The 18,292-nt window shown below is 41.1% G+C and overlaps 1 protein-coding gene across 3 annotated transcripts in view; it reads left to right on the forward strand.

Annotated features, from left to right (window-relative positions):
* uacab (uveal autoantigen with coiled-coil domains and ankyrin repeats b) overlaps positions 1–18,292 on the forward strand; it is a 49,336-nt gene that overhangs the window by 20,875 nt on the left and 10,169 nt on the right. The window contains exons 1-5 of one of the 3 annotated variants that reach the window (XM_005930426.3): positions 8,043–10,789; positions 11,325–11,455; positions 15,230–15,318; positions 16,072–16,136; positions 17,334–17,391. In XM_005930426.3, the coding sequence (XP_005930488.1) occupies positions 11,358–11,455; positions 15,230–15,318; positions 16,072–16,136; positions 17,334–17,391 (310 nt within the window). In that variant the 5' untranslated portion in view covers positions 8,043–10,789; positions 11,325–11,357. Of the gene's footprint in view, positions 1–8,042; positions 10,790–11,324; positions 11,456–15,229; positions 15,319–16,071; positions 16,137–17,333; positions 17,392–18,292 lie in introns of those variants that run through there. The other 2 variants (XM_005930425.3, XM_005930424.3) reach the window with 2 other exon arrangements.

Genomic DNA, 18,292 nt, shown 5'->3' on the forward strand with positions numbered 1-18,292 from the left:
GCATCGCAATCGCAATATTGGGGCAAAAAATCGCAATTAGATTATTTTCCATAATCGTTCAGCCCTATTATACAGTCATTTTATTATTTTTAAAATTATACAAATGCCTTGTTAAGATGTGTGAAGTTCATTCACCAAGCAGTATGTATTATTTGTGCAATAGCCACTAAAAGGTTATAGACTAGGTGGAATACCTGCTAGGACTGGACGATATATCGAGTTTTTTAATAATATCAATATATTTTTATACGAGATATAAGATGTGACAATATCGTTTACATCGATATAGTATATGTTATGTTATAATTATACTTGTGGAGCTGCAAGTTTGCCTCTCGTTTGTCCACTTTTGTCTCTATGCAGCGTTACTGGGCCTCGCCTCTGTCCTTCACTGAACACAATTCCCCCTCCCCCATAGTTTCACCTGCAGGCAACGACAAGATGGACACGGCAAATCTCCTCTAACGAGTTACCGCGGATCGCCCCGTGCGTGGGGCTGGACGGCGTCAACGTGTTAGCGAGCTTACCACGCTAACGAGCTAACCGCGCTAACGACATGCAGCCCACAGGGGGTGACTTTGGGTGGGCTTACTCAATTTATTTTTGAGTAATTTCTTCATGTACATCTACGCTATATGTTAATAAAAGTGCCTGTGTGACATCTGGGACACAGCTTTGACTAAGAACTCTCTTTTTGTTCTTACCTTATGGTAAATATCGAGATATATATCGTATATCGCCATCCAGCTAAAAAATATCGAGATATGAATTTTGGGTCATATCGCCCAGTCCTAATACCTGCCACACAGAGCATGCTGTCTTTTGCTGTATATCTCTTTATGGTGGCGTGTTCTTGTGCGTGTTGATGGAAACCTGGTGCAGCAGAGTTAACTGATGCTCTATTTGTGGCGTGAATGTGCATCTGCTGTGTTTTGAGATGTGGAAATAGACTTTTCTTGGAAGAAGGTGGTCATAGGAAAGAATATGTGTGCATTGGACAATGTCAGAGGGGCAAGCCAGTGCCTGCTTTGTAACAGGCATGAGTCAGGTGTTCTCCAGAATTGCATTTTTTCTGATAGTTTTAGTGATTGTAGTAATTGTTAAATTATTGTTTATTGGATATTATTTTGTTACATACATTAATGTTACTGTTTTTGTTTGTCAGAGGTCTTTAGGTGCAAGACTAGGGAGATTTTATGAAGTATGTTCACTGATGTTTTGGTGTGTTGCATGATAATAATATATATGGAAAATTAGTGAGCTCGTATTTACAGTAAATACACCACATGTAAGTGCATTTCAGTTGTAGTATTTCAGGTTTTACACCAAAGTTTGTGTGTGTGTTCATGTGAGAGTGAGTGACTGAGGGAGTGAGAGAGAGACAGAGGGAGAGAACCGACCAAGTACCAACATGCCCAAAGCGTTTCTTGCTTAACCACATACCGCCATTAGAGACCAAAGAATCCTGTGGTTTTTACTATGCTATCCTACACATACAGTTACACAAAGGATGGAGTGGCGTGGGATCGCGTTAACAGTCCATTAAAATTTTGGATTAAATCAACCAAAGTCAACTTAATGAGTTTAAGTGGGATTTATATTATTAGCATAAAGGTAGTACAGTGTAAAGATTTCAAATATGACACATTTGACCTCTGACCTCTCAGGTCATTTGATTGAGCTGAAGGTGATAATAACGTGTTAATAATGATGTATAGAGCGATTTAAAGCAATGTTTCTTACTGCCATTGTTGCGCTTTTGCCATTCAGGGAATTGTATACGGGGATTTTAAATATCAGATATTTGAGATATTATTTTATTATGACTTTGTTATGTACATTAGAGTACCAAATTATTACAATTTAAATACATAAAAATTTGAATATCATAACACTTTTATTGACCCATGTACTAAAGTCATATAAATATAAAAGAATAAAAAAATAATTGTACTTAAATCATTTCAAGTATATCAGAATGGGTTTATACAAGGCAAATAACAAAAGCCTGCTCTTTGTACTTGTTTTTACTGACCTGCAAATGTTTTAAAGTACGTTTAAAAATACCAAATAACAAAAAAAAAATGAGTATGTACAAAATCTCTTAAAATTAAATACTACCCAGAGAATGAGCTTCCTTGTGGAGGTTTGTGCTCTTGGGGTGCTGCTTGTTCATAATGCTTCCTTCAGCAAAATAACACTAACCTGCTGCTGTCCCACAGATCCTCCTGTGTGTTTTTCCTTCAGGGGCTGAAAATGTAAATTTTAGGAACATTTTTAAAATATACTACCTCTTTAAGGAAGTCAATACTTTTTTAATTTGCTGTAGTGTTTCTGCATTAGTGATCCAAGTATTCCCTCACTAGCAGCCCACCTCACTGGTACTGCAGTGAGGTGGGCTGCATCCTTTCTTTTTCTTGCATGGAGCTGGAGCTGCAGAGTTGTGGTGGATTAATAAGATGTTGAGCAGGGGTAGGAGTTAATAAGTATGTGCATACTTCTTCCTACTCCTTTTCAGACCAAACAACTGTTATCTCATGTTAGACGAATGTGTTTTATTTTATTATATTTTTCTTGTTTGTCTGTACAAATACGTGTGTGTGTGTGTGTATATCTACACATATATTCATATTCGTAAATGAAAATACATGTAGATGAGTATATATTGGTTTTTTTTGTTTGTTTTATTATGTCTGAAATAAATAAAGATACAAATACAAATACATATTGTCAGTGGCAGTGACTTTCTTATAGAACGTGGCTTACTGGTTTGTCATTAGACTGCCTTTCCAGGTGAGTTGGCAGGGGCAAGCGCCACTGGGTTTAGGGAATGAGGAAGGTGATCCCGGGCCTGGCAGCAGGTCACGGAAGTTGAGGGAAAATAGCTGGGAAACGTTTTGTCCTCTGGGTCAAGTGTCATCTAAAATGGTTTGACCTAATAATTGGGTTGACTAGTCTCCATTTTGGGCAGCACAAGTAAGAATATCTTTGGAGGATCACCAGGAAACTCCCAGAAAGCCACTTTACCGTATGGGCTTTATTTTAGTTCCCACAGGGTTAACTTTACGTAAGTGTCTTAAACCTTCACACTTTATGCAGATTAACAACTCACTTTACTGCACGCTAACAGATTTTCAGAGCTTCACACATTTTTGTATCCTGATCTGTTTCAACAGTCACTGTTTCATTTTGTGTGTGTCATAGTGCAAAGGCTGCATTCTCATGCAGTTGGTAAATTTGTGCTTAATCTAAGTCAGTATTTCCTTTTACTTTCTGTTGTTTCTTGAGCACTGAATGCTCAATAGATTCACAGCTGCTGAGAACAATAACCCATGACAGTGATCTTATATAAGCACCTGGCACTGGCTGCGTAATGGTAGTTTGTACTAATGATTGCTAGAATTTTCTCATACATACTTGTATCTGTAATACATTTTATGTTATTTGGAGAATTACTTGTAAGATACAATTGCTTTGGATTCTCTTCAGCTTACCATTGTGTTATTAATGCTTTTGATGCTTATCACCTATCCTCTTGGTCAGAGCATGCAGATATACATTGACTTGTTATTTTTCTGCTGACCACCAGAGGGCGTTTCTGCCTGTTCTTATGCATCCAGACCTGGACGAATGACTGTGTGCTTAGCAGCTATCCAGACATGCTTCATATACATTCCGACAACCAGTGCCTCGTTTTCTCCAGACACCTGGCTTGAACCATCAGTGTCGGCCCAAATGCGCGAGGGGCTTTTACTGTGAAGCATCAGCTTACCTGTTCCAAAATGACAGATTGACTGCAAGCATGCTGCATCTTGTCACTTTCACACCTCCACCCCTCTCCTGTCCTTGTGTGTTTGGCTCACACACTCCCAGTCTTTCTCTCCTGCACCCTTTCTGTTTCTGGCCCTCAGGGGTTTCAGTTACACCCTACATGCTCAGACAGTTGCACAGCTCACCGCGTTACGCACAGGTCTGTGGTCACAGATTAAAGGGATGTGTGCGATGGTATGGGCGCTGGTGTAAAAACACTCCCGCCTCAAACTGCAGTGCCTGAAAAGGTATGCCGGAGAGCTGCATCTATTCATCAGTAACAGAGAAGATTATTATAAAGTGTCCCACTGAGTTACTAACAGGATTTCCCATCTTTCCTTCATGTTCACCTGACTGTTCATGAAAACTGCTCCGTGTTCCTGCATTGTTTGTTTACGTGCCACTTCGAGAGATTTCTGTGGCACAGTTTCTGATATTTAAGCTCTTGAGGGTCTCGTTTACACTGACCCAGCTAGAGTTTTGGCTTTTTAACTGCCACAGCATATCGCACCAATAAATCAAATTGTCATTGAGATATTCACAAAGCATGCAGCTATTTTAATGCCACAAACAGGTATCTCTAGGGATAAATGATAAAAATAGTAGCAGAAGATTGGTATCCTGTTTGGACATGTTGCTAAACCAAAAGTACAGATTTTATGTTAGTCATGCAATATATTGGTCATCATCTTCAGGAAGCTCTACTTTGTTTGAACACGTGTCATTTAGTTACTGTAACGTGTGTTTATCTTAAATATCAAAGAAATGCAGCAGTGCATCATTTTCTCAGTTTTGCTATGTAAAGCAAAATTCAAAGCATGCTCTAGTGGTTGTTGTCCGATTGATTGGACCAGTACGCACCATTTAGCCTATGTTATTCTTACTTGTTTATTCTCTATGAGGTTGCAAGGGCTTGTAAGGTCCTCTTAAGGTTTCAAACAAAAATGCACAGCTCACACACAGAGCTGCAAATATGCTGCCAGTTGCCGGTGGATGTTGTTGAACTGATGGTGGCTGGTTAAAAACTTAAAGTGTGTCAAGAAAATATTCCCCACTCCACCATCACCAACTGTTTATACAAAGCTGGATGGATTTGTGCTTTTGTGTCGTTTACTCCAAATTCTGACTGTACCATCCAAATGCTGTGGCAGACCTCGAGGCTCATCAGACCATGCAACAGTTTTCCAGTCTGCTTTTGCCGAATTATTAGTGAGTTTGTGCAAATTGTAGCCTCAGTTCTTGTTCTTAGCTGACAAGTAACCCAGTGTGGTCTTCTGCTGCTGTAGACTCCCTGCTTCAATGTTTGGTGTGTGTTAGGGGTGAGCAGTATAATCTTATAATTATATCACAATATATCAAGAAAATTTGTGAACACAATATTTCTGATGATAAAGGGAAAAACCCCCAGAACATTTTGTTGATGTTTGCAGGCAGCAGCATTCGGAAGTGTACGTTAATGAACAGGATTTTTCAACTGAGCTACTGTCACTGATGATATACTTCCTAGATTGAAATGTGACTCTATTGAAACAAGGTTCCAGCAGTACAGCAGCAGAGCAAGATTAAGTCAAATATAAGCACAAAAGTAGCCTATGTAGTGTTTTCCTTGGAAATTGTATGTGAAAATAATTCCCAACACTTCACTTTAACAAGACCTAAAGTATCACAACCTTGTACCTCATCAGGATATGCTCAAGAATGTCATATAGTAAAGCTAAAAAACTACCAGGGATGTTGTATCTTGCTCAGTGGAGTCATTTGGGCTGCACATCTACGGCTGCTAGCACCTCTTCATTCACAGACTGTTCGTACTCAGCGGTGTGTCTTTTCCACAATAGTTGCACTTTGTTGGAGGTTTTATAAGAAACTTCATATATAGGTACTAGAGCATCATTGGAGGTTGACACGCAGCTCTTATGCTCTGACATGCCTGAGCTAGTCTCACTGTTACACACAGCAGGGAACGTAAATGAATGATATCACAACTTGACATTTTTATATCACATAAAAATGCATACAGTATTGTCACAGAGGGTATGATACAGCACAGTCTCTTCTGCATGCCTTCGTGGTTATTTGAGTTACTGTTGCCTTTCTATTAACTTGAAGGAGTCTGGCCTTTCTCCTCTGACCTCTGGCATCAGCAAGGCATTTTCCTGCAGAAAACTGTGGCTCGCTGAATATTTTCTCTTCTTCAGACCATTCTCTGTAAACCCTAGAGATGGCTGTGTGGGAAAATCCCAGTAGATCAGCAATTTCTGAAAAATCCTCTGGCAAAAACAACCATGCCATTTTCAGAGTCACTTCAACCATCTGCTCTATTCTGATGCTCTTTATGACCTTAAGTTAGTCATCTTGACCATCTCTGTATGCCTAAATGCACCGAGTTTGATTGGCTGATTTAGATATTTGCATTAATGCAGAGTTGAACAGGTTTATGTAACAAAGCAGCCACTGAGTGTATATGTCTCTAAACTCTTACTCATGTCCTCTTTAAGCTACATTTCGACTGCATTATTATATCTTATTCTGAAGCCTCAGTTTAGCTTCAGATGAATTTTGGAACATTTCTCCATTTGAGCTCACACGAACCCCTGTGAGGAAGATCAATGCATCCATTGAGTTCACCCATGTGCTGCATTACACGTCTGACTTCTGAAGACTTCTGAAAATCTGAAGCTTGAGATAAAGCTCTAAATGGGAAAAAGATTCTGCCTGTATTTACAGAGACACATTTCCTATAAATTGTCAAAGGGTTATATTTCATGGCTTAATGTCTGTGTCTTCGCAGATGACTTTTATAATCAAGAGGATCCCCGTAGTGGATATCATAAAACTAGATCTGTAACTGCAGTTTGACGTTGGACACAACTATCACTTACCATATTGGCGTAAAGCTTTATGTTGTGATCCTGACTTCAGTCTCTTATCAGATGACCGCTTAGATATTTCTTGCTGGTGATTTCATCTGTGAGGATATTGGAGACCTATTAGTCTCGCCAGCAGCTGAGAGGGGCAGGAAACCGAGGTGTTGGAGAAGTGACTGAACATCTGAGCTGAAGATGGCGAGAGTCTCTAAGTGGCATATTACCAGGCAGCCAGAATAATTTGTGCAGACAGGTAGAACGGTCTAACCTGTCTGATCCAATGTCAGGTGACGTCTTGTCCTCGAGGTCACTGTGTTAAAATAGAAGCTTTAGCAGAATATTGAGTCAGTAACGTCTTGTATGCAGGTTTAATACAGACACTGTAAAGCTGGCTGCTCCATGCCTATTAAGGTTTTCTGTTCAGGACTAATTAAAAAAATTACAGAGATTTTTTTTTTTTTTACTTCTGTGTACATCTCTTGAAGTCTCACTGTGGCTCCAGTTACAGCAATGCTAATGAGCCCTGCCTTTGTGGAGATTACAGTATCACAAGTGTTCAAGTCATGTGTGTGGATGGGCTTTTTAATGGTGTAGATATTCAGCCCAGCAGATAAACATGACCACTTTTTTTACTAAATGACATGGCTTTGGGTACCAATTAGGAATACATTTATTCAATATTTGGATAAATGGGATGTTGGGATGTTGGGATGTTGGTCCGATCCAAAATGATCCAAAGCTGGAATTTTTTTTTTACAGTCAGCCTATGGCAGTTGCATCCAGTCTGTTTCCTATAATACAGGAGTGATAAATGAGCATATCTGCTGCTGTCTGCACAGAAATTCACATTTAACAGAACCAGCTGGCAGCCAGTTGAGTCTCTTCGAGTTGTGCTCACTGACATAGACTGATGGCAATGTGTTGGCATGTCTGCATGTATAAATTCGACAGCAGTAGTTTGCAAACGTGTACCCCCCTCGCATGAGCCAAGGTGTGAAAAAGGTTGTGGGTCATTATCAGAGGTTTCAGGTGAAACAATAAGACGAGGTCTCACCCTGTGTTAAGGCCCCTGGGATGGGATCTCAAGCTCAAAGAATCTATAGATAAACCTCAATCTGCTGCTTTATGTAGTAGATTCAAAGAACCACTACTGTCAGGATTTACAAAAGAGGTGCGGGGAAAATGTAATCATGTAAAGCAGCGGTCCCCAACCCCTGGGCTGCGAGGGTTTATGTTATTTTTTTATCATTAACTCTGTTTCCCTGGGTCTTTTCTAGTGTGTTATTAATAAATCTTCTTTTTTTGGTATCGGTACTGGTTTTATTTTGTTGTATTTATCCGCGACACCTTAAAGGCCGGTCTGTGAAAATATTGTTGGACATAAACCGGTCCGTGGCGCAAAAAAGGTTTGGGACCGCTGATGTAAAGCCATGGACTCAGTTATTTCTGCAGCTGGTCTTACTGCATATTTATTTGTAGGAGTTTCCCCTTCAAAACGTCAAACTTTAGGGAGAAGAGTATTTAAAGGATACAACTGTTTATTATTTAGTACTGAAGAAAAAGGTCCTAACTCTTTTCCACACAACTGCGATTAAGCAATTTGAAATGAATCACAGATGCCATTCAAGCTGCTCCTCGGATGTCAGATTAGTCATGCGGTCATCCAAACGGCTTGTTTGCAACCCGTTAATTTCAATAAATGTCAAGTAAATGCCAGGTCATTTCAAAGATGACCTAGCATTCAGGCCAGGTCCAGTGTCATGGAAAAGCAGAGGTGTTTCCAGAACACGCAGTTCTTTGTGGGTAGATTGTTTTATCTCACTGGCAAAAGCAATGGATTAGTCCTGGAGGGAAACTCCCACGTGAAGCTTTTATCCTCAAGAAAATAACTGGTGATTTTCTGACTATCGGTAATTTAGTTGGATGACTCTGCTGCATTTACTTCAAACAGTGCTCAGACTGCTATAAACAAAAGTGCGATATCTCTAAATTAGCCAAAACATTACTTTTTTTGTTCTGTTAAAGTATAGGGAGTATTTCCCCTGATCCTGGTAAATATGTGTCAGCAATGTACAATTTGAGATATGAAAGTAAAACAGGAAGATACATTGATATCATGTTGGCGTCATTAAATGTAACTAGATATTGTCATCTGTTGCAATCATCATCCTTCCAGCTCGTAAAGGAAACTCATTCACGTTTAAAACCTTTGACTGCTCAAGAAAGTGGGAATCATATCTGGAAAACTTTTTTTAGTTTCCCGTTTGCTGTTCTGTTCAGTTTGCAGATAGTTTAAGTCACATATGTTACAACAACAAGCACAGATGATCTATTTCTCTTCACAACATCAAGTTATTATATGTCCATCAGCTCCCCTTGAAAGACAGGGACTACTGCGGTGGCACCTCTTGCTTGCTAACAGCCCTAATATTAACTAGTACATAAACAGATTCCCAAACAAATACACACAGCAGCAAAGCAGTGTGAGATATTTACGTGACCGACGTATGTGATGGCTAGGTGCCATTTTGGCGGCTTTGTCTCCATGCGAGGGCGAGCAGCTTTCGTAAGTTGACACCTACTCCTTATGATACGACATGTCATGCGGAGGAGGTCTTTCTGCATGTTTGTGGATATCAGTGTTGCTCTGTTAACGCCAGTCTGGCAGCGGGCAGTAACATGAGGAGCTGATGTAGTGTGTAAATTAAACGGGTCTCCTTGTATCCTGTCTTCCTCACCATAGATTGATGTCTGTGTGTCCCCCTTTTTTTTAAAAAAAACTTATTTTTTTCTGTGATGTTTTACTCAGTAAGTTAAAGTTGTGCTTTTAAAGTGTATCAGTGAAAGCGAGGAGGCAATATAGATGCAGGTTTTGGAGGGGTTGCAGTCACAGACGGTTGTAAAAAGGCTGTCGTCTAACCCTGTTGCCACACTGCAAGGATCACGGGGCTTTGGAGCCACACCACCCCGTTTAGATGGATGGGTTAACAGCAGCTTTTACCCCGTAGTATCCTTTGAGGGTCAGTGCCAAGACCACTTCAAAATGTGCAAACCATAATCCCCCTCTGACATTAATATTTTCAGATGGGAGGCAAGCAGAGAGCATGGTGTGTGTGTGTGTGGGGGGGGTGTCGATGTAAGCACGGTCTTTTTGGCTGGCCTTGTCGCATGCTGGCAGTGCTGATGGACATTAAAGCCATTACTCATGCTGGAGGCATGTCCAGAATGTATTCTTAGCCACTGTCTTCCTATCAGTCACTACAGAAAGGTTGGAGGGTCAAAAAATAAAGAGGTAACCAGTCTGCAGGGCTGTCTGCACCGCTGCTGTTTACCAGGGAGGGGGTGATATTTTAAACCTGTGAGAGTTCACATATTTACCCCACTGAGCCTGACTGACCTTGCCATTTGGTGGGGTGAAGAAGCTGGAGACCACTGATAGAGAAGAGAAGAGGCAGCGATAGAAACCCTTCATTACTACTCGACAAGAAAGAGCGTTGAGTTTGTTTTTTCAGACAGAAAACAGCAGGAAGAGTACCAGAAGAAAGGGAGACTGAGTTGAGGAAAGGAGGTGACGGCACTTGAGGGAGGTGAACGGTAGCCAGGCTGAGCTGACTTCCCCCACCAGAGGAGGAGTTGCAGTTGCCGGCCAGGGCAGGTCCCAGGGCTGGCAGGGCTGGCCCTACTGCTTCTCCACCTCTGTTCTTTTCTCCTCAATCACTCCTCCTTCTCCTCCCTTTAACGATCAACTAAACTGCTGTGCAGTGATGAACTTGCCGGAAGCGCTCATGAGCAACAGAGGAATGCTTAGAAAAATCTTGCGAAATGAACTTTTTTGCCGCAAGTGAGAAAGATTCCTGAGGTTAAACCTCCCATAAGAGGACCTCCTCTGCGTTACAGACTCTCACCCTTCTGTCTTCTCATCCTTTCTTTTTTGTTGTTGCACTCACTGGTTGAGTGCACTGAGAGACTGAGGGGATTTTTGTACTGTTTTTCTCTAGTTTTGCTTTTGTAAACCAGAAAAGTGGCAACTTTTTCAGTAGCACGGTGCAAGGACCAGGTCCACTCACCCAAGATGAGCCGCTGGCTGAAATGCACCTCCGTGCACTTTGTAGGTATTCATTGCCAATAATTTTACCTTGTCACCACCGTTATTGGAGCTCTGATTTCATGAACAGTGTGAATGTAGCCGAAAGCTGTGCTTTACAGAAGCAGCAGTGCAGTGGCAGAACTCTTAGATCAGCTCTCTGTGTACACATCGCCTGTTTTGAATCTTGGTTATGATTAAAATTTGCACTTGCTTGTTTTTGCTTTGTCTTTATTTTGACTTTCAGTGTAAAGAGCCACATTCTTATCAGGAGGTTTAAGAGTACTGTTTCCTTGCTTTGTAGCAACAACTCATGAAGCGTTTTAAATTCCTGGCACATTAAGGTCTATTCTTGTCTGTTATTATAGCAGAAAAGGAAAAATGACTCAGAAATGGACTTTGTTCTATGTGTGTTTGTGCCCGGCTTGCGTTTAGTAGTCAGCTAAAACTCCTGGGGACCAAATTATAGCTATTACTCTCAGCTGTTAAACTAAGTACAGCCTTGGTGAAATACATAACTGTTTGGTTAGAAATGTCTGATAGTTTGCTATCATCATCGACAGAACACAGACTGGAACAAGTATGATGATCGGCTGATGAAGGCAGTGGAGCGTGGCGAGGTGGACAAGGTGTCTGCTGTTCTCAACAAGAAGGGCATCATCCCCACTAAGCTTGACGTGGAAGGACGCTCTGCGTAAGTAAACACAGGCGCATGCAGACACACATGCATCCATGTGCAGTATGTTGACATGTATAGTCAGAGCTTTGAGCTTCAGCAGCACACGCGCGTACCACACGAAGTGTAGTACAGTGAGATGACAGTGTACAGATCAGAAATCACTGAAACGTTTGTGTTTGTTTGAGTCCAGCATGGATTGGCAAAGATTTGTAAATCTAAAACCAGCAACAGCAATTCCAAACATTGTGGTGACCTCCCCACCGCGTGACATTCCTGACCTTTTTTTCCAGATAAAGCTTCTCTAAGATTCCTTCACAATTAGGTCACTCTAGCTCCAGAACGTCTTAAATAAGCACCACGTTACCCCTGTATGAACCTCCACAAATATAAACACAACAAAATGAAACGAGTGCTGTACATGATTCTGTCTCCATTTTTTATATCCAGAAATTTCCCTTTTAGTTTCCCTTTGACCGGAGGTCAGTGTGGGAGCTGGTGTAAAGAATGTCCGTGGACACGAGGCTTGACCACATTGTCCGGAGGCAGTTTATGTAGTCCCTACAGGAAATGACTCTCTGCAAATTAAGATTAGATCCACTGTGATTCTTGCAACACCAAGTAATACATTTAGGCCCTGTTGCAGGCCATTACCACGATTTCTTGACATCTTGGAGGAGGAGCATGTTTTAAGTGAGAACCTGATATATTCAGAGGTTGTTGTTTTTTTTCCCTACTAACTCGATATGCGCCCTGCAGTGTTAACAGGGCAGTAAGAAATAGAAAGAAAATAGGTCAGTCTGAAATGTGTATGAGGAATTCTCTGATGTTGCATCTCAGCCATCCAAAACCACAGATATGAACACATCTCCCAGACAGACCTTTAATGTAGTGCTATTATTAAAAATGGTTCAGCCTTGAAAAACAATACATTGACCTGTTTTGGTTTTTTTTGTTTTTTTTAAAGTGAGGTGCTCTGTTTTCTTCCTAAATTTAAACAGATTCTGACACCAGTTTTTCGGGCGGGCAGGCGCCCTCGGTTTAATCCTAGATATATGAATGAGTCACTCGTCTCTGGCCCGTGCTGCGCGTTTATTTTGACAAAGCCTTTGTTAAACCATAAAACTCTGGAGCTCCAGATCCCAGACTGCAAAGGTGCAGAGTATTTTCAGCAGTGTGTGAAATTCTCTTGTGGCACCACCGCATAGACCGATGTGCACATGCATGCGAATAAACACAATTATACACACATCCTGATAAATGCCTGGTCTCATAATAAGGTGCTAGAATTTGTCAGAACTAAATCCAGAACCACAGCCTGCAGAGGTTGTTGTTTCCAAACACAGTCATGCTTATCATTCGCTGTTCCCCTGTGGATCAGAACCAGTTAACTGTAAAATGAATGAATATTCGAGGGGGGGCCGGAAGAGGTCACGATTTTGCCACGTCTAACCAAAACAAAAGTGAACCGCAACTCAGCCAGGCCACTTATAGTTCACTGGGCCACACACACACAGACACGCACACATGTGCATATGGTATTCTGGCCTTTGCAAAAGCCCACAAAGGAATGTTGAATGGTGATTCCTTATAATCATGGACCTCTGAGGGGAAACTAATTACAAGCTGTTACCCCCAATATATCATTTGGTGTGCCCTGGATTAGCCTCGTTGTGTAGAGCTAATGAATTCAGCCCTAAGTGTTTCTATCGCACCTTCCAGCTGAGTAAACAGTTTGCATCTCTGCTGTGGCTTTAGCTGGATCTCAGCGTGGTAAGCCCACCCATCACTAACGCTCATTCTGTGCAGACAAGGGCCTAGTAGCAAAAGTAGTTCTCATGACAGCATGAGCATACCACTAAAGACAGTCAGTCAGCTAAACCTCCAGCACAATCCTGGCACTGAGTGAATAGCTAATTTTGTGCTCAAGTGCTTTTGGGGGGTGCTTTTTTTTAATCTAACTATTGTAAGATCTGAGTTTCGTGTGTGTGTGTGTGTGTGTGTGTGTGATCTTGAGGCCAACTTGATGATAGATTTACAGGAAGTAACACTAAGCAGTCGCTGCCATTCTCTTTGTTATATATCAAATGTATTGCAATGTTCTCCTTGTCTGGCTACCAGGCAACGACGTTGACCTTCTCATTTTGATACGATGGATGTTGTGACTTACCACTGGCATTAGAGGACTTTCTTAAAACTAAGCGCAGCAGTGATTGACAGAGCTTTACAGAAACGAGTAGAGCAGCATGTTTTTGTGCACACATACCAATATTCACTTTCAGATATCTTACATTTATCTTCAGATAAATGTAAGATATGAACATGGACTGTTGTATCCTCAGAGACGCACTTTGTCACACATGGTTCAGCTAGCGTCATACTAGGGTTTGATAGAAAACAGAAACAAGTGGACTCTTTTAAAAATAGCAGCCATATCCAGTAGACTGACAACCTGAAAGCTCCCCAAGGAGCAGATGTGAAAATGTAATGTGCTCTGTTAAAGCCAGAGCCATTAGTCTCCAAAAAAAATCTTGTCTAACCATTTCACTGAGGTCTCCATGTATTTATAGCATCAGTCCTTTGCATTTGTTGAATATCATACTTTATTTAAGATGGATTTTTGGCATTTTTGCCTTTATTTTATTATTGTAGAGACAGGCCAGATTTTCAGGCTTGACCATTTTGGCTTTGAGTTATATTTGCTGTCAAGACAGTCATCGCTCTCTATTCTTCAAAGTCATGGGGAAATGCACTCAATTAATTGCACTTATGTACCTTTAACTTTATTTCAAAGCATTCTTTGAGTTCCCTTATGGAAAGTGATGTAGGTTATGAACTTAGTGAGGGGTATCACCCCACTTGGATAGCTTTACTCTGCTTCCCGTCTGCTGTTTGGCCTGGAGAGCCCAAGACGCCACTGCTCCACAGAAGATCAGCATCTCCTGGTCATCAACACTGCTTTTAATACCCACGCCAGTGTTGAGGTGACAGCCGAGCTGTCTCCTTGGCAGATAACTTGGGGTTAGTGTATGAACGGGCTCATGTGTCCGGGTGGGTGTCAGACAGAGATTAGCTTACACACAAGTGCTCCGCAGTCTTGCATGGAGACTAGCAGCAGTGCTGCTGTGAGTTACATTGGACAAGCGCAGCTGGAACGTTTCCAGTTGAAGGTGATGATTAAATACATGTTGGCAAACACGTGCAGTGGGAAACGGCTTAACTAAGTAGGCAATTAACAAGGGAATATGTGCACTGTGTAGCAATCGTGCATTAAACACTTTCGCTCCAACTTGCACTGAGTATGTTCAGTCGAGTCACATGGTTCTCATTGGTCGATAGATTTGATAATTTGGCTTGGGTATCCCAGTCACAACACTTGATTGATGCTGTAGATATCAATAAGTTTACTATTCATGTCTATTAACTATTAGCTATTACCATGCATTCAACATTTTTTGTCGGTAGACACGGTTTTTGTTCTGCAAAACAAACAAGTTTGTGTCGCTCCTAGTTGTCACTGAGACCTCACAAACCCTGAGGGCTCTCGTTATGTTTTGAGAATGCTGATCCTGCTGATAGCTTGGAGCCAGGCATCAGTTTGCAGCCCCTCTCTTGTCTCTCAGTTTTACCCTCTCCCCTGTCTCTTTACACCCTATCACGTTTTCACTTGCCCTTCTCAACTCTGTGCTCTCTGCTATATACCTCTCACCCATGCCCTGCCAGTCTTTTCTGGCTTTTTTATTTCTTATTTATTAATTTTTAATTAATCTCCATCTCTCTCTTGTTTTCCAGGTTTCATTTGGCTGCAACACGAGGACACTTAGAAGTCCTCAATCTCATCCTGGGACACAATGTTGATGTGACTGCGAGTGACGCCGCTGGTAAGTTTGTTGCACCAAAAACCTCGTGCGTGATTGCTTTGATTGCTAGCAGATCGTAGCAGTCACTCAGAGTTTGGATAGAAGACACTGACTTGTCTGCAAACGCTCTGTGAAATGTAAAAAAGCGCTATGGAAACTGGAAAAAGAGCATGATCACCATCATAGCTCAGAACCATTTAGCATGCACACTCACAGACCCTTAAAGGCGCAATATATTTCTGCAGCTGTGAGTATATGTTGCTTGGACCTGAGCAGACCGTCATAAATTTTATCCACTGGTGACAGCAGTTCTCACTGCAGAGCGACTAAGGCAAAGAGTATGCAACCTTCAAAAGAGTGGTAATGCTAAATACTTTGAAGAACAAATGACATGATGCTGTTACTTTCCACAGACTGAAGAAAACGGCAATCCCATCCCTATAAAGGGCGTAACAAAGGTTTTAATACTAAAATTACAACTGCTATTATAGCAACAATGAAATTACTTCATAATCTAGTTTGACTGAAACAAATCTGTATGCTGTATTTACAGAAATATTGCATTGCTATTTAATATACTGAATTAATCTAACATCATTTGAAGTCCTCTAAACAGATTAAACGACACATGTACTGTAAACACTTGTAGTATGTGCATCAGAGGGGTAATTGCATGTTGTGGCGTGTTTCTCTAAATATGCATACATGCAAATCGTGGGTTGTAAATTAACTTTTTTTTTGTTGTTGTTTTAAAACTGCTTTTGTCTCTTTCAGGTAAAAGTGCTCTTCATCTAGCTTCGAGAAATGGACACTCTCTGTGTGTGCAGAAACTCCTGCAGGTAAAGCGCAGCTGTCATTGTTAGAAACATATGCCAAAATGAAATGACATACTACCTTTTTATTTGGTACAGTTTCACAGTCACTGGTCAGTCAGAGGAGATTCCCTCTCAGCCCCATTAAATTCTTATTGCCAAACAGCTGTGGCTACTGAGGCCACTCCATATCGGTCAACAGTAGTGCTTGTTGAGTCACCGTGGCCCTCTGGAGGATTTATGTGTTTACAATAAGGCGGCTGTCTCTCTGCAACATTGTGCTCTCATTGTCTTGCGTCCCTTCCCCCTCATGCCCCCCTCATATCTGGCATGGCAATGATCTAATGGAGGTTGTGGCTGTTGGCAGGGGGTTGTCAGAGCTGTTGACAAGCCTACCCTCCTGCAAACCTGCCATCCATTCTTAGTGCCGTCATCACACCAGACATAGCAGCTGGATGCCCACCACAGCTACTGTCTCCCTCCGTCAGCCCAAACCATCACGGTATAGGATATCCCACCTCCAATGCGCTACCTTCAGCTCCCATTGCTGTTCTACGCCCCCTCTTCACTATGTCATTTGAGCATGCTGCTAATTTTTGGCCCTTGTTGCTAGAGAGAGTGGAGTTTTTATAGTGGGGGACAGATCGTACTGTCAAGCTTACCCAGCAACATCAGGCTCCTGTTAGCATCGAGTCCTGCAGCCCTCATCACCACAGCACTACAATCACTGGAGCCCAGTCAGTGGAGTGGGCTGTGTGTAGATGTCACAAGCATTTGAGCACAGCACCACTTATCCCAATATGACCTTCCTTCTGCTGCCTTTTAGTTTCCACTGCCAGCTGCTGGAAATACATGATATTAAGGGTGCTCCTGTTTGACACACCTGCAACAAGGAAACCTAATTAAACCACTGCTGGACAAGTAGACTGGCATAAGAGAACCTGAGTGTCTGTACTCCACTGAAAACACTTTGTGTCCCTACATAGTTACAGTGCATGTTAGTAATGACCAAACAGAATTGTTAAGGGGTCATTTCTTTGTTATTTGAATCAGTGTCATTATACTATAATACACTGAAACAGGTCTGTGCTAACGAACCTGTAATGTAAAGTGTGAGTTTACCTTTTTATATTGACAATAAGTCATATTCTTTATTTGTTTTGATACACGCTGTGTAACAGTTTCTACATTTTCTTTATCTAAGTTTATCTTTGTTTTTAACAGCACAACTCTCCAGTTGGAAATGTGGACCTGCAAGGAAGAACGGCTCTACATGATGCTGGTAAGACTATTCTACGGCAAGGCAGGGAAAAGTTATTTCACACAGCAATTCATTAACATTTGTAGTTCCAAGGACTTTACAAATATTGTAAATTTCAAGAAAATGATAAAATAACAGACTGAAAAGTAATGCACCATAAAACCAAAAGAAGAATACAAAGAATAATAAAATGTGGCGTGAAAGAGGTTACAGCCGATATATCTGAGATCCAAGGGGAGTCGATTTCAGCATGGGGTACTACAAACATTAAAAGCCAGTTTGGCATTTTGAGTTTGAACTCTGGACACCACCCACTGTCCAATCCCTGCAGACTTGTAGAGCAACATACAGTGCTGTGACCGCCTGTCATGAAAAGAAGGAAGCACAAATAATTTAGAAATCTCTAAAAATTAAAGAATTCAGTTAACTGAATTTTTATATCCAAATTTGAGCCAGCAACCACTAAAACCAAGTTTTCTGTTCAGGAATGATTGCTTAATTTAAAAAAAATAATGCACTTTACTATTTTTTTCTTATTTTTTCTAAAACCACAAATTTTAAAGTTATATAACAACGATGATTATATTTTAAGAATTTGCATGTAGTGATGTATTAACACTTCTAGGAACATTAAAAAAGTTATTTTGGCATTTACAAGTACTGTTAATTTATGGCAGCTGTGGTATAAACCATCCATGGGCGGTTAAGCACTGTACACTATATGGACAGATGTATTGGCCCACACCTTTCAATGTTTGAATTCAGGTAAAATTTGGCCTTTGCATACATTTGTGATAGTATGAGTAATTCTAAAGAGCTCACTGAATTCGAGCCTGGTGCTGTAAAAGGATGCCACTATTGTATCTCATGAAATGTCTTCCCTCCTAGATATACCACTATCATAAATCAGTAGCATTATTGC

Source organism: Haplochromis burtoni, unplaced genomic scaffold (assembly GCF_018398535.1).
Source record: "Haplochromis burtoni strain Fernald_Lab_line unplaced genomic scaffold, NCSU_Asbu1 Contig_129, whole genome shotgun sequence".
Lineage (NCBI taxonomy): Eukaryota > Metazoa > Chordata > Actinopteri > Cichliformes > Cichlidae > Haplochromis > Haplochromis burtoni.